This window comes from Engraulis encrasicolus, chromosome 10, assembly GCF_034702125.1.
Source record: "Engraulis encrasicolus isolate BLACKSEA-1 chromosome 10, IST_EnEncr_1.0, whole genome shotgun sequence".
In the NCBI taxonomy this organism is placed as follows: Eukaryota; Metazoa; Chordata; class Actinopteri; order Clupeiformes; family Engraulidae; genus Engraulis; species Engraulis encrasicolus.
Window position 1 is genome coordinate 12,707,498 of NC_085866.1, and position 15,566 is coordinate 12,723,063.

At 45.8% G+C, this 15,566-nt stretch overlaps 1 protein-coding gene across 2 annotated transcripts in view; it reads right to left on the reverse strand.

The window, feature by feature from the left end:
• The window catches only part of LOC134456627 (fibulin-2-like), a 60,386-nt gene that overhangs the window by 28,205 nt on the left and 16,615 nt on the right, over positions 1-15,566 (reverse strand). For both annotated transcript variants that reach the window (XM_063208047.1, XM_063208045.1), the window contains exons 3-5: positions 10,075-10,189; positions 8,890-9,019; positions 3,373-3,559 (exon numbers count right to left, since the gene is read on the reverse strand). In XM_063208047.1, coding sequence (XP_063064117.1) covers positions 3,373-3,559; positions 8,890-9,019; positions 10,075-10,189 — 432 coding nt within the window. The remainder of the gene's footprint in view (positions 1-3,372; positions 3,560-8,889; positions 9,020-10,074; positions 10,190-15,566) is intronic.

Below are 15,566 nucleotides of genomic sequence, written 5' to 3' on the forward strand. Positions count from 1 at the left end.
ACCTCTCATGTCTTTCAGGAGGAGTTTTGACAGCTCTCCTGCGAGGCTGACAGTTAATTATATATATTAAAAAAAAGAATTGCGAAAAGGACTTTGGAAAGCATGCGGTCGAGGATTTTTCAAGGTTACACACGGCCCAGATTTCAGGGCTCACAAAAGACGGGATTACGCGTTTCCACTTGGATTAATACTGAGAGGGTTTAACCTTAAGCTAACACGGAGAGGAGAGAGGCCATGTGTGAACTGTTCAAAGTCCTGAAAGAAATGCTTAGTGACTACAGATGTCCTTCAGTCACTCTCCCTGACAGAACCGTATAAGAACTTTGTGTGTGTGTGTGTGTGTGTGTGTGTGTGTGTGTGTGTGTGTGTGTGTGTGTGTGTGTGTGTGTGTGTGTGTGTGTGTGTGTGTGTGTGTGTGTAGGTGAAAAAATTTCTGAAAGCAGTGAATGGGACTTCAAAACAAGACAGCGCCTTCTAAAAAGCACCTTGACACTGACGGTTTATGCCTCAACGGTGACAGACGCCGAGTCATGCAAGACAGAGAACGTCTGTGTCACTTTAGATGACACATTAGCGGGTGTAAATGTTATGCAGCCGTGTCATAGTGCAGCTCTGTCAGGGTTGACAGGAAGTCTGTTCAGTTCAGTTGGCCCTGGCTGCTGCCGAAGAGACGCATTATCAAGGCGGACAGACTGGCATCGTGTTAAGGCACATTCATGTCACGCCAGTGCATTTCGCGTTGAGGTGCGACGCCTTTGCAAGCAAAGTCGCGGTCCTCAACGCTGCGGGAAAACACGTCTGTCACGTGAGCAGGTTCGCACAGTTTTCCCGCTGTGAATTTCTGTTGCTGGCTGCAGCGGATTTGTTGCTTAACGCAAAAATGCCCTGACCAAAACTAATGTCTAATCCTAACCTGTCAGTAAAGCTATGTTTCTGCGGCTCTAGTTTTGCCAAGAACAGCGAAACAAGCAAGGTAAATGGTGAAATTGCTGTGAAATTTTGCCCAGACCAAAACCACACTTAAACCAAACCTCACAGGCCATTGTGCAGCACGCGTTAACTTGCAAAGTCGTCACGCACAAACGCGATAGATGGTACAAGTTGGCATGTTATCTTACGTACTTGTATGACGCCATGTTACGGTGAGAGAGGTTTCAAGCCGCCCGGCTGCCACAAGTGCCAAGGCAAGTAGCTGTCAATCATTCAACTTCACTCCCCTGCTCCAACGTCACTCATAGCAGTTGTCACCTGCAGCAACCCCTGGAGGCTTTATATTACTCCTTACTGTATGTTATCATCATCAAGTCAGTTTATATACAGCATACTGTACACCCTTTTACTTCAATGTCATGTTGGGGTAACACTTTTTAATAATGGATGCAAAAAAGCATTATAAAGACTTAATAAATAATTAACTATTGATGAACAAAACATTAACAAATGTTTGTAAATGACTACGAAATGTTAAAAATGTTTGCAAATGACTAGGAAATGTTATGTTAATATCTTATATTTATCAAACATTTACAAATTGCTTGTAAATGAATAAAATACTCTGTTATAAGGTATGTAAAATCTTGTAGGCCTATATATTATTTGTAGATATTTTATAAAGCCTTAATAAAACTTAGTTAATGATAAAAACATTTGTCCATCATTAGTGAAGTATTTACTAAGTCTTTACTAAGCAGACATTATTATAAAGTGTTACCCATGTTGGTAATGTTTGTGCTTATTGTCTGTTGCTGTGTCTATATTGTACGTTAGGGTTGTTATGTGTTTTCGCAGTGCCGCTGCGACCTTCCCTATCTCACAGAAAAATGTCTCCCCATTTGGAAACCTAACCTTAACCTAACCCTAATGATAATAAATGGTGTTCTTTCACAATTGTTATTAAATCTTCCAATCAATTCCTATCAAAACTGGAATAAGTTGATGGCAGCTGCTGCACAAGCAAAAAAAACCTCCACACCATCAGTGGAGCGGATACACATTCTTTTTCTGCATACTTTGGCTAAATCTCTGGCTATGGCTTAACAGGCGGCCTTGCATGCAGAGCAAGTACTGACACACTCCCCATCGATCACCCGAAAACGAGTCTATTTGCACTGCAAACAGGATGGCTTTTCACCAGCGCTCCATTTTCATCACCTGGGTGTGTTTTGGTGTCACCGTGTGCAGCCAGAAACACTTTGTGTTTTACAGCATTTGTAACATACACCGCATACCTCTCATCTCCTTTTACAAAGACGCACACGACAAGTGTGTGTGTGTGTGTGTCTGTGTGTGTGTGTGTGTGTGTGTGTTTGTGTGTGTGTGTGCATGTTTGTATGTGTGCGTGCATGTGTGTGCACGTTTCTGCATGTGTGCATGCGTGTTTGTGTGTGTATATATGCGTGTGCCCGTTTGTGTGTGTGTGTGTGTGAGTGTGTGTGTGTGTGCGTGTGTGTGTGTGTGTGTGTGTGTGTACACACGTGTGTGAGTGTATGAGTGCATGCACTCTGGAGTCTACCACCTTGTTGGATGGTCTGTGTGTGGTCATGAGGGTGTGTTTACATTTTCATTTTCAGTTCCTTTCTTCTGTCCCATCACTCGTTTTTGTTTATGTCTGTGTGCGTGTGTGTGTATGTGTGCATGTGTGCATGCACATTAGTGTGGGTGCATGCATGTATATGTGTGTGTACACAGCAGGCATGCACAAGCATTTCTGCTCTTATTTATTTATGTTTGCATAGTTTTCTTGGTGTGCATGATTTTTTGTGTATGTGCGTGCGTGAGTTCATGCTTGCGTGCGTATGAGTATGTGTGTTTGTCTGGGTACCCATAGCATCTCTTCTTGGTGATGAGAAGGATTACGATCTATCCAAGACATCTTTGTGTGGATCAGATCACCCCTATCTAAGCTAATATGTGATGCTGTGTGTGAGTGTGTGTGTGTGTGTGTGTGTGTGTGTGTGTGTGTGTGTGTGTGTGTGTGTGTGTGTGTGTGTGTGTGTGTGTGTGTGTGTGTGTGTGTGTGTGTGTGTGTGTGTGTGTGTGTGTGTGTGTGTGTGTGTGTGTGTGTCTTTGTGCTATCATCTCACCTCTATTTTGTTATGCAGCCTACTCCAGGGGCATGGTGGTGTGTGTGTGTGTGTGTGTGTGTGTGTGTGTGTGTGTGTGTGTGTGTGTGTGTGTGTGTGTGTGTGTGTGTGTGTGCGTGCGTGCGTGCGTGAGCGTGTGTCCTCCTCACCTCTCTTGGGTGGCGTGGTGGGCTGCATCGGTGGTGTGTGTGTGTGTGTGTGTGTGTGTGTGTGTGTGTGTGTGTGTGTGTGTGTGTGTGTGTGTGTGTGTGTGTGTGTGCGTGCGTGCGTGCGTGTATGTCCTCCTCACCTCTCTTGGGCGGCGTGGTGGGCTGCAGCGGTGGCTTCTGGCGCAGCGTGCTCCAGTCGGCCGCCTCGTCGCCCTCGCAGCAGGTCAGGAAGACGTGACTGCAGGGGAAGGCCAGGTACTGGTGGGCCTCGCACGGCAGGCCCTCCTTACGGAAGTGGAGACCCATGGAGCAGCAGCTGCAGCACTCCTACAATGGAGCAGGACACAGAGGAGGTGGCAGCAGCTGTTAGCAGGGCTAAGGGGTCAAACATACAGTACCAAAGCCGAACGGAACGGTCGCGGGACGAACGCTGTCTTTCTGCTTAGTTTAGGCCGGTGTGTTTTTCTCTGCCTTTCACACTGACAGCATCGGCGTGCGCGGCCAGTCCTGTTCAAAAAAACCCCACAGCCAAAGCTAGCGTGCTACTTTGCCATTCATTTGAATGAGACACCACCCTAGTGTGTAAGACCCCTAACCCAACTCACAGAATGTTTTTTTGCACAATTACCTTTTTTACATTTCTTTTATCTTTACTATATTTATTTTTATTTTCCCCTCCCTGACTATTCCTGTGTTATTTGTGTCTTGAAATGTCCATGTGGGCATTTGTGTATTTGTGTATTCATGTACGCTACTGGATACCTGAATTTCCCTGGGGATCAATAAAGTTACTCTACTCTACTCTACTCTACTATTAACCCCTTTGTGCAGAGCCTATGTTATAACTTTACTGTGTCACCAAGATTGTAATGGCTATGTCTTAATCTATTACTTAAGACTCTCTGTAATGTCATAGCAATGTTGTTATGATGTAGTTGACTATTTTCAGCAATGAGTGAATAGGCCCGCCGCCGGCAGCCCCATCTGCACATAGAGGCTACTGTATAACACTAGCCCGGTTGGCTAGGATGTTGATGTTAAGTATTACTAGCCAAACACACGCTTACTGCCAGTCAAAGTAGCTAGTAAGCCAAACTGAATTTTCACCACCATTTGGCCAGTTGGCTGGTGTTAATTTAGAGCGCTAGATACATAGGATCCTGTCTGCTGTCTACTGTGTATATGTGCATGCGTGCATGTGTGTCATTCCAGCACACACACACACACACAACCACCCAATGTATACACAATACTGTTAGAAAACGTTTCAATTAGAATGGAGGAGATGGACTGCACACCTTGAATCTTTGTTTGCAGGTGCCGCTATCTCAATGGAAATCACTTGAAAATTATAGAAGAAGCGCAACACTGCTACAATTACGGTCAAGATTTTAGTCTGACTGACCGAGACGTCAGCTTTCACATTAAAACAAACCTTGACCGTAATTGTAGCAGTGTTGCGCTTCTTCTATAATTTTCAAGAAAACATTTCAATAAAAGCTGAAATCGATATAATTTCCTGATTTCTTTTTCCCTCCTTCAGACTTGTGCTACTACACACAAACCGGCACCCTTGAATTACACTTCCCAGAGTATCTGCGAAAGCAACACAAATGTCGCTATAAACAGAGGCAGTGAACAACAATAAACAGTTTTCACTGAGTCAAATGAGGCCTTCCCTTCCAAACAACATTTTCCCCGGGACGGGTGGGTAATGTTATACCCATAGCTGTCATTACCACTGGACTTGCCCTGCGTTTCATCAGCCTGAGAGCTCCTGCTTTCTCTTTTCACCCATCGACCATCTCGCCCAGCCTAGCCCGGCCTCTGATTAAACGTTCAGATATTTTACAGCCAATTTCCATCGAGTCATTTGGCACAGGGAACACTGGCCTTCTGATTTGTCACACAGCGTCTCAACAGGCACGGCTTCTCTGTATTCAATGGCTATGAGCTTACACTTGGACACAGGGCCGCTGACAGCTTTGGCCGGGCCCAGGACAAAGTCGTCTGAAAGGGCCCCCCACCCAATACATACAATATAATGAGGACCTAATTCTGGGCCCCCTATCTCCTTGGGCCCGGGACAACTGTCCCCTTCCCCCCCCTCTGTCGGCACCCCTGCTTGGACATTACATTGGGGTGATAGACAGTACAGAGAGAGAGTGCTCCGATTAATGCACACAAAGAAATGATACGGTTCTACTGAGATGGAAAAGCATACCATAGATAGAAAGTATTTTATTTCTTCCCCTTAACATCTCTGGGACCAAATGTGAAATGTTCACTGGGCTCACTTTGGCGTGCAGAACTGTATGTAGCAAATAAGCCGATACCACTGACAGGCAACAGGCCCGCCGACAGGGGGGGAGGGCACAAGGGTAAGTTGTTCCGGGCCAAGGAAGAAAGGGGGCCCAGAATTGGGTTCCCATTACATTGTAGGCCTATGTATTGGCTGGGGGGCACTTCAAGATGACTTTGTCCTGGGCCCAGCAAAAGCTGTCAGCGGCCCTGCAGGCAATATAGTGAACTTTACAGTGAAGTGATAGCGGAGCTTTATAGTTGAGGAGGAGTGCACGTCTCGGGCACTGCCTACATCTATATTGATCCCAACTGTACTGGCTAGCGTTTTATTAGCTCTACGGTTCATTGACTGTGGACCCTCGAGTCATATAAGCGCAGCTTTCCTCCTTCTACAATAGTAGCTACAGTAGTGTGGGGTCGCTGAAGCAACCCCAACCCCGTCAAGCACTTAATGTTTTTTTACATAATGGAGACTCTTAACCTGAAGTCAACTGCTATTTTATGCAGGAGATATACAGGTGCTACACACAATATGTACATCCAAATTGTCTTTGCCCTCGGTTGCGAGTGTTTTTTTTCTGCTGGTGTTGGATGTTGCAACAGATATCCTAAAGTGCAGAGCAAAGCATTAACCTAATTTCACCTAGGTTTTGTAAGAGTTTAACCTGATTAACAAAACACGTTATCTTACGTTAACATGTTATTAGCATAAAATATAGCTTACAAATCAACCCGTTACCTAGTGCTAACAGTGATAAACATGTTTTAGGAAAACTATAACACAATATCCAAGATTCTGTTCCCTGAACAGAATGCTGTGCAGTCTAAACCATGAGGCCCACATAATCATTGGCTCAACACCAGAGGCAACACAGCACAGCACAGCACAGCACAAGTCTCTCTAAGGCTGACACCATCGTCCCCTGGCTGTAACCCATGACAGGTTGCCTGAGAGCCCAGAGAGAGGTCCCAGCCCAGTCAGGTCCATGGAGCTAATGGGGTTTATGGAGTTAATGGAGGTTTATGGCAAGGGGGCGTGGGGGGGGATGGGGGGCATAAAGGGAGTCCCCTGCCCCAAGTGATGGAGAGCAGAGTGGGGGCCGACAGCTAGTGTTGCACCGATACCATTTTTTTGGCCCTGATACGATACCCGATACCTGGCTGTACAGTATCGGCCGATACCGATACCTATACCATACCGATACCGATACCACCCTATTTGAAATGTATATATATGAAGGGTTGTAGTGCATACTACTTGGATGTAAAATCATTGCATGGCTTTGTCAGGTAGCTGCCTACCTTTGTGAAACAGGAAAAAGGCTAATACAAAGTGAATCCAGCAAAACTTTTTGATACTTTAAATACCTCTATGAAATAACTAATTTCAAGGCTGTTTAAGTTTCATACGAGCACCTGTAAATGGTATCGGTGCCCTATTTTTTGGTACTCGCCGATACCGATACCACCATTTTAGTACCGATCCAACGATACTGGTATCGGTATCGGTGCAACACTAGCTATAGCCTGAGTTATGGGGGGCTGCCACGCCAGACTCCAGCCAGAGTGATGAAAGACGACATTTGACTTCTGCCTAAATCTGCCGCGCACTTAATGACCCCAAGCTGAGTAGGGGGTTACGGTGTGTGCTGCTGTGTTTTGTGTGTGTGTGTGTGTGTGTGAGTGTGCATGTGTGTGTGTGTGTGTGTGTGTGTGTGTGTGTGTGTGTGTGTGTGTGTGTGTGTGTGTGTGTGCGTGTGTGTGTGTGTGCGTGTGTGTGAGTGTGTGTGTGTGTGTGTGTGTGTGTGTGTGTGTGTGTGTGTGTGTGTGTGTGTGTGTGTGTGTGTGTGTGTGTGTGTGTGTGTGTGTGTGTGTGTGTGTGTGTGTGTGTGTGTGTGCGTGTTTGTAGTGTGTAGTGGGGGTGGGGTGTTGGAAGCTGTGCACAGAAGCAACCCCCTCTGGATGCAGTGACCTGATGAGTGATGAGGGGCCTGTTCCACACACAGAGGGGCCAGAGCCATGCTCCCAGGACTGGACTGACCGTCTGGCATAGCGGACATTTCCCGGTGGGCCCAGCACCCTTGTGGGTCCCTATTTTCAGCAATGTAAAAAAAAAGGTATATATACGTAAATATACGTATATTTTTTAATATTTCTGAAAATAGGGGCCCATGAGGGTGCAGGGCCTACCAGTGAGTCAGTGCTGCACTGCTAATTATGAGGGGCCCCATTAAGACAAATGTGCCCAGGCCCTATTTCTCCCCCAGTCCAGCCCTGGTATGGCCAGAGCCATGGTCCTATAATAAAGCCTCCTCTGATTGGCCTTTAGCCCCCTCAGACAGAACAGAACGATACCAGCATAAGTCACTACTGCAAGCATGTTGTTCATCAGTCCTAGTTGTGTACACAATTCCAGGAAGTCGATGCACAATCATCGAACCAGCTCGGGCCAAAAAAAGCATTTTATTCCCATCGATATGGCAGAGGAAGCTAGGAGGAAAAACAACAACTCTAAAAATTAAACTCTTGGGGACTTTCACGGGAGAGTTGTGCCCATGATGAAGTAGCCTCATTTTTCTCCCTCACACACACCACGCGCACGTGCGCACACACACACACACACACACATGCACGCACGCAAGCGGACGCCCACAACACACACGCACATGCACGTACACACACACACACACGCACGCACACACGCGCGCACACACACACACACGCACGCACGCGCACACGCACGTGCACGCGCAGACACACACCACACACGCACATGCACGTACACACAGACACATTTTCTTTTTCATCCCAAAGAGTGCAATCACTCTTTTAATCCCCTGGTTTCTCCTTCCCTTTTACTCCCCCTACCACTCCTACTCTCTCTCCCTCTCCCTCTCCCTCTCTCTCTGTCTTTCTCTCTCTCTCACTCTCTCTCACTCTTATTTTCTCCCTCTCCATCTTTTTCCCTCGTTTGGCTCTCCCTGTACAGATTATTATGCTTCTTTCTTCCTTTCCTTTCCTTCAGCATGTCTCTATTTCTCTCTCATTCTGTCTGTCTACTCCGCTCTGCCTTTCTCTTCTTTCTCCCAGACTCTGTTTAAATTCAATCACCTTAATTAGATTAGCGGACGGGGCGACTGGGCTGCCGGGCGACTGGGCGGCCGGGCGGCCGCCCCCCCTTAACTATTGTGCTTGTGCCTCGTCTTGGTGTAATGACTTGTGGCCGATTAAGACGTCGGTGCAGCAGAGTGCAATGAAGGCTGGGCGGACGAGCGGGCGGGCAGGACGGCGGGTGGGACGTCGGTCAGTCAGTGGGTGTGCGGCGGCTGGGTTTAGCAGGTCACATTACTAACCTTATAGGAGTCGGCCGCGCAGTGGTCATTATCGTCCAGCTCGCATGCGTCCCCGCGCCGGGCGGCCGTCACGCCGGCCAAACACTTGGTCTCCTTCAAGGCCCCGCTGCAGCACTGCCTCTGGGCCGACCTGTCACGGGCCGACACATTAAACAAATATACGGGCACGCAAGACAGAGGAGGAATGTCAACACTCAGGAGAAGAAGAAGGAGTTAGTGAGGGTGGAGGAGAGGGGGGGGGGGGGGGGTGTTGTGTTGTGGGGAGGGAGGGAGGAGTGGAGGAGAAGTGGGGGAGGTCCTCCTCCATCATACTGAGTGGAAATGGTGGGGATTTGCCAACTGGCTTAACTACTGGACGAGGAGGGAAAAAAGTAAAGAGCAAAATCATCTCCAGTCCTGCTGCAGACGAGAGTAAAGGAAAGAAGGAGGGAAAAAAATCCAATCCAATCCAATCTGCTGCTACTGCTGCTGCTCCAGACTCGCAGCCCGTAATGAAAATACCTGAAATGAATATGTTTTCAGAAAGAGGGGGGATTGTTTTGCTTTCGGTCACGATCCCAATGTTATGACTGTGTTCATAAATGGCATAAATGGGTGTGCAGAATGGAGAAAAGCAGCATTGTTGTGTGTATGTGAGTGTTTAAGTGTGCGCATGTACTAAGAGTGCATGTAGCCTACAACTAAGTGTGTGTGTGTGTGTGCATGCACGTGTGTGTGTGTGTGCAGTGCACACCTGCGTGCACACGTGCGTGCATGGGTGTGTTTGTGTGTGTGTGTGTGTGTGTGTGTGTGTGTGTGTGTGTGTGTGTGTGTGTGTGTGTGCCTGTGCGTGTGTGTGTGTGTGTGTGTTTGTGTGTGTGTGTGTGTGTGTGTGTGTGTGTGTGTGTGTGTGTGTGTGTGTGTGTGTCATCCTACTGATGAGATCCAAATAAAAGTATTAAACTCTGTGTGTGTGTGTGTGTGTGTGTGTGTGTGTGTGTGTGTGTGTGTGTGTGTGTGTGTGTGTGTGTGTGTGTGTGTGTGTGTGTGTGTGTGTGTGTGTGTGTGTGTGTGTGTGTGTGTGTGTGTGTGTCTGTGTGTCTGTGTGTGTGTGTGTGTGTGTGTGTGTGTGTGTCTGCGTGTCTGCGTGTGCGTGTGTGTGTGTGCACACGCGCGCACATGCATGTGTGTGTCCGTCCTCCTTACCAGCAAATGGAGTGTGTGTCCTCTCGCAGTGCTACCATGTTGGAGCAGTGTCCGTGGACAGCGGCCCACTTCTCCCCCGCCACACAGCATGACTCCACCAGCTCCTTCGCAGACACTGCAGCACCACAAACACACAAACACAAGTCACACGCCAGGAACATCACTCACAAATGTAATGGATACCAGACAACACTGTTAACAGCAAGTTAGTACCTTCCTTCCTCCCCAAACCCTGCAAGACTTTCTGAGCTAATAACCTGTCCTTCAATCTTGCTTGCTGTTGACATTGTCAGTATCCCATATAAAACTGCTGTGAGGTAGACTGAGTATAGGTATTGCAACTATGCTGCTCATTGAAACTTTGCTGCATATTGCCAGATTTGATCTTTTCATTAATAGTTACAAAGTAATGAACTACTATTTACAAGTATGACCAAAGTATAGTAAGTTTTGCCGCTTAAAATGTCTATTTCTGGAAATTCAAAATAGCGGACATGGATAAAATCCACATTTTCATGTACGAAAAGAATACTTAAAAATGGTGGTGGTGGAAAGTGTTTGTTAAAAAGGTAACATTTACGAATGGGCAGCATGGATTCTGTAAATAAACAACTAAAAAAAAAATATTACACAGTGCATCTTAAATCTTTAACGTTTAATTTTCTCTTCAACATCAGGAGCACCAGTCAACTGCTGTTTGATGATGTATCGTCATATATACTGCACCACAAGTTAATGCTGCAAGATTGTCACATTTTCATTCATTTGAGCAGTGCTGCTGTATATGGTGCACATTGACTAACGGTCTTGCTGCATTTCACCCAAAAGAGGAAAGCTTTTTATCATTCCTTCAACTTCACTGCCAGAACAGGTCTAGTCTTCACCTCTGAGATGAGGAGGGAGGAGAAAGACAGCTGTCAGGGCCGTGTGTGCTGTCATTACTGATGTTGTGCTTTGTCCTGGCTATGGCTGCAGTAGAGCAAGCGAACACCGTCTCTTTGAGTTTTCATCTAAAAAGTCAATGATTCCCTTTGGCTCCACTGCCGAAGAGTCTGGAAGTACGAGTCTGAGAAACAGAAGTGTGGAGCAACCGTGACCTAGGGGTTATAAGCTTGGTCTTTCAATCTGGGGGTTGTAGGTTCGAATCCCACTTGACCTCTCCCTACACCTCCATCCATGGCTGAAGTGCCCATGAGCAAGGCATCGAACCCCACATTGCTACAAGGACTGTAACCAATACCCTGAAAAATAGTAACTATAGTTACAGTAAAATAGCAAATTCTAAGTCACTATGGATGAAAGTGTCAGCTATGTGCGACCTGGGTCCGATTCCGGCCCGGGTATTTGCCTACCCCTCCCTATCTCTCTCCCCATTCGCTTTCTGTCCACATCTCATACTGTCCTATTATCAATTAAGTCAAAATCAAACCAAAACAAATCTTTTAAAAATGTTTTATGTAATTGTAATGTAAAAGTGTGCATGGCAGGCATTGCAGTATCTCTCTTCAGTGTATAGAGCATCTACGGTACACGGCACCAGCTGCCATCTGCAAGCTCTTCCATCTCTACATCCAATAACAGGCATTCAGGGGCTGCTCTGACCATACTCAATAAATCAATAAATGATACTCTACTCTACTCTCTTTCAGGTAAATCTTGGCTATCTCTAAACTAACATATTCAGCTCCCGAAAAACCTTTGGCTTGAGAGCAGGTGAATTTTATAATGCTTATTTTAAACTGATTTGGAATGGACTAAATGTGTGTAAACAACAGGAGACTCACTAATGATCACACAAGCAGCAGGCTAACAGAAGAGGTCTATCACACAGGTACAGTTGACCGATCACATTTCTTGCAGCCTGCGTGTGGACTGAAGTGATTACAGTCGCTATAGTGTAGTGACAAAATGATGCATCATTCCCACATTGTCATAAATCATATGTCATAAACTGCTATTGAGAAAATGGGACTGCTGGGCACAAAAAAACAAAGCTACTGATCTTCAATGAGTCCGGGACCACAGTCTGAATAGAAATTGGTGTGTTGTCGTGTACAGCAGTGGTTCTCAACCTTTTTTGAACAAACACGCCCTTGACCTCATCATAAGCCTGACTACGCCCCCCTTAGTATTAAAAAATGACATGGACTAAAGCTCCCCAATGGCAATTAAGCACCGCTGCTTCTCTGCTGTATCCTTCTCAACAACGCCCTAGAGCTCCCCAACGACCCCCTGGGGGGCTGTACCACCCCTTTTGAGAAACACTAGTGTACAGTGTAGTGATCCAGGGCCATTCATGCACCACTGACAACTGGGCCAATACACTGGGGCTTCTCTTACCACCGCTGAACCGTTTTAGTCATATTTTGGTTGAGTGTGGTCAGTTAAAAAATGTAATGGAGTTCTGGTAAATCCATATAATTATAATAATAGAAGAAATATAAAGGTCATTTTGCTGTTGAAACAAGTAATTCATGCTGCTCTGCACTCAAAAGCGACAAATAGATACAGTGTTACTGTAGTGGCTGCCACAGCTGTGGTCAGATGTTGATGGCTAAGGCCAGGAAGGAGGTTGAGGCAGAGTGATGCTATGCCCAGTTTCACCCCACACCAAATTTCAGGGCTACAGTTGTTCCCCTTTAGGCCAAGGCAAATCGAAAAACCAGACTGAACACATTCACCAAAATTGGGAATTACGACACTCACACGCAAACACGCACATACACACACACACACACACACACACAAAATATACGTGTATACACATATATAGACTGTATATATAAAAATAACACACACACACACACACACACACACACACACACACACACACACACACACACACACACACACACACACACACACACACACACACACACACACACACACACACACACACACACACACACACACACACACACACACACACACACACACACACACACACACACACACGAAAATATATGTAAGGGCACACACACACACACACACACACACACAAACACTGAAAAAAATAGAAAAATCACATCATGGTTTCATCTTAAAAATAAACTGCGGAGCCTGACCCGTGGTCTGCTGTGTTATGGGGGTTAATTACCCCCGTCCTGCTGCAGTGGCTGGTTGGCACGGGGGGAGGGGGACTCCCACAGCACGGGGCCACAGGAGCCCACAGGGGCCCGCAACGCCTCTGATCTGCCTCATAAAGCCTGCTCAGCTCGCTCAGCTCGCTCCACCACGGCAGGACATTCATCCATCGCATGCACATAGTAAACACACACACATGCACGCTCACATACACACGTGTGCGCACACACTCTCCATCTCTCTCTCTCTCTCTCTCTCTCTCTCTCTCTCTCTCTCTCTCTCTCCCACACACTGTACACACACACACACACACACACACGCACGCACACACACACGCACACGCACACACACACTGCCCGACATGAAACCGCTTGGTGGGAACATGGTACACAGACGACTCTCGCTCGTTAAAACTTTAGAAAATAAGCAGTGTGTCATGTGACCATGATTTTTTTTTGAGGGGGTGGAGTGGAGTTGCTGGTTGGCAAAGGGGTGATTTAGCAGACCGAAACTCATTTGTTTATGTTTTCAGAGTCATGGCAGGTTGAATTGGTTCCAACTGTGTTGAACTTGGCAGCTCTTTGAAGTAGACAGGTAAATAAATACACAATGAGAAGAAGGAGATAATGTGTATATATACACCTCTGAACACCACATCCCACTTCACAAGGTCCAACCATAAGGTACCCGTACCCATGCTCATTATTCCCTTTATGTTTTCGGGCAACAACATCATATTGAATTTCAGCAACTCTGCTGGATTGGCTGAGAAAAACTTGTGGGAAAGAAATCTATACTCCCTTGTGATAAAATGTTTAAAAAGACAGAGGCCCAGAGCCTTGGTGCTATGCCGAATCTACGGAAAAAAAACAGTCCAAGGAACTTCAAGCAACATTTTATCAAAATAACAACAAAGCAAAAAAAACAAAAACAAAACAGGATTAGTGAAAAAAAACTAACACAACAAAACTTCTTTGGAAGATTTATATCTGAAACACTGTGCAAGACTCTGTGTCACTGTTGATAGACTTGCCCTGGAGGTCTACATGCTGTTTTGAAATCTAAAAGCTCAAAACAATTCCATTCCTTTGCCTCGCCCCGCCGCTGATCTTTCTGAGGAAAACACTCGGCTGTGTTAAAATATAATTCCTGGCTTTGAGGAATGAGAGCCCTTTAACCGACTGTAACTACAAATCAGAACCATCTGAAGCATGCAAACATCACTAAGCGAGAGTCTCCCTGTGTCCCTTGAACCGTCTTTAAGCCCATCTTTAAATTTCACCTCATTAAGACATGAACTGACTTCATGCGTTTAATTACAGTAAAACCTATGTGACCTCAAACTAAACCTTTGGCTTGGGCTTTGTGCGTACCGTGATGATATTCTAGGCTACGACACCCATAACTAAGCTCCTATCACCAGTCAGGTTCAAAGCAGCGTGATGCCGCGTGAGCAAAATGACAGCATATGTTGACCAAACGCCATCAAACACACAGGGGATCTGTAATTGAGGTTAGCTAGGAGGACTGGTTTTAAGCTGTGTTATGATTTGCAGGTTGGATATCATATCTTATTCCTTTCAGAGGGTCTTCAGATGGGACTTCCCAGAGGCCATGGCCTGTGGGTGATTTTACAAAAGAAAAACCTGAAAGCACTTATGGACCATTACAGTGCCCAAACACAGAAGAAGACCCTGGAGACGTCTCTCCACCTTGGGATTTACAACCAGAAACACGGTGCACAGTAAGAAATGATCAGGGTGATACATGGAAGTGACTATTTCCATGACGTTATTTGTCGGCGTTTAAAATTGGGAGATCACCCCATACTGTGCGTCACAGTATGAGTTATAGTCGTTCTTGTCTCGTATATGTAATTAGGAGTGATATTTCTTATCAGGGCTTGTCATTATGTTGTCTTGTCGCTCCAAGCCTTGCATTATGAACAGGAGACATAATTATGCGAAAAAATGACCCAGAACAGGGAAATAACTAGGAAGTTAAAGGGGAACTTCTGTCAAATTCAATATGCAGTTGTATTGCTCATGCTACACTTGACTTGTCAGTACCCGGTCATGCTGCATTTTTCGAGTCAACCCTTTCCGAGATCTGAGCTATTCTAATGGGGGCAGATTTTGGTTACATTCCAAATTTTCTTATCATAGATCTACTCCAAATATTATCCCAAAAGGTATCTCTGTTTGTTGGACTAGTTGTCTGCTGGTGTTGTATAACCTTTTGGATGTTTTTTGAGAATAAATCAAGATATTTTTTTGAAATGTAAACATACACCTGCCCCCATTACAATGACCAGGATCTTGGAAAAGTCTGAAGAAGAAAAAAAAAACCTCAGGTACCGAAAAGTCCAGGGTAGTGTGAGCATTACAACTGCATGTTGAAATTAGCAG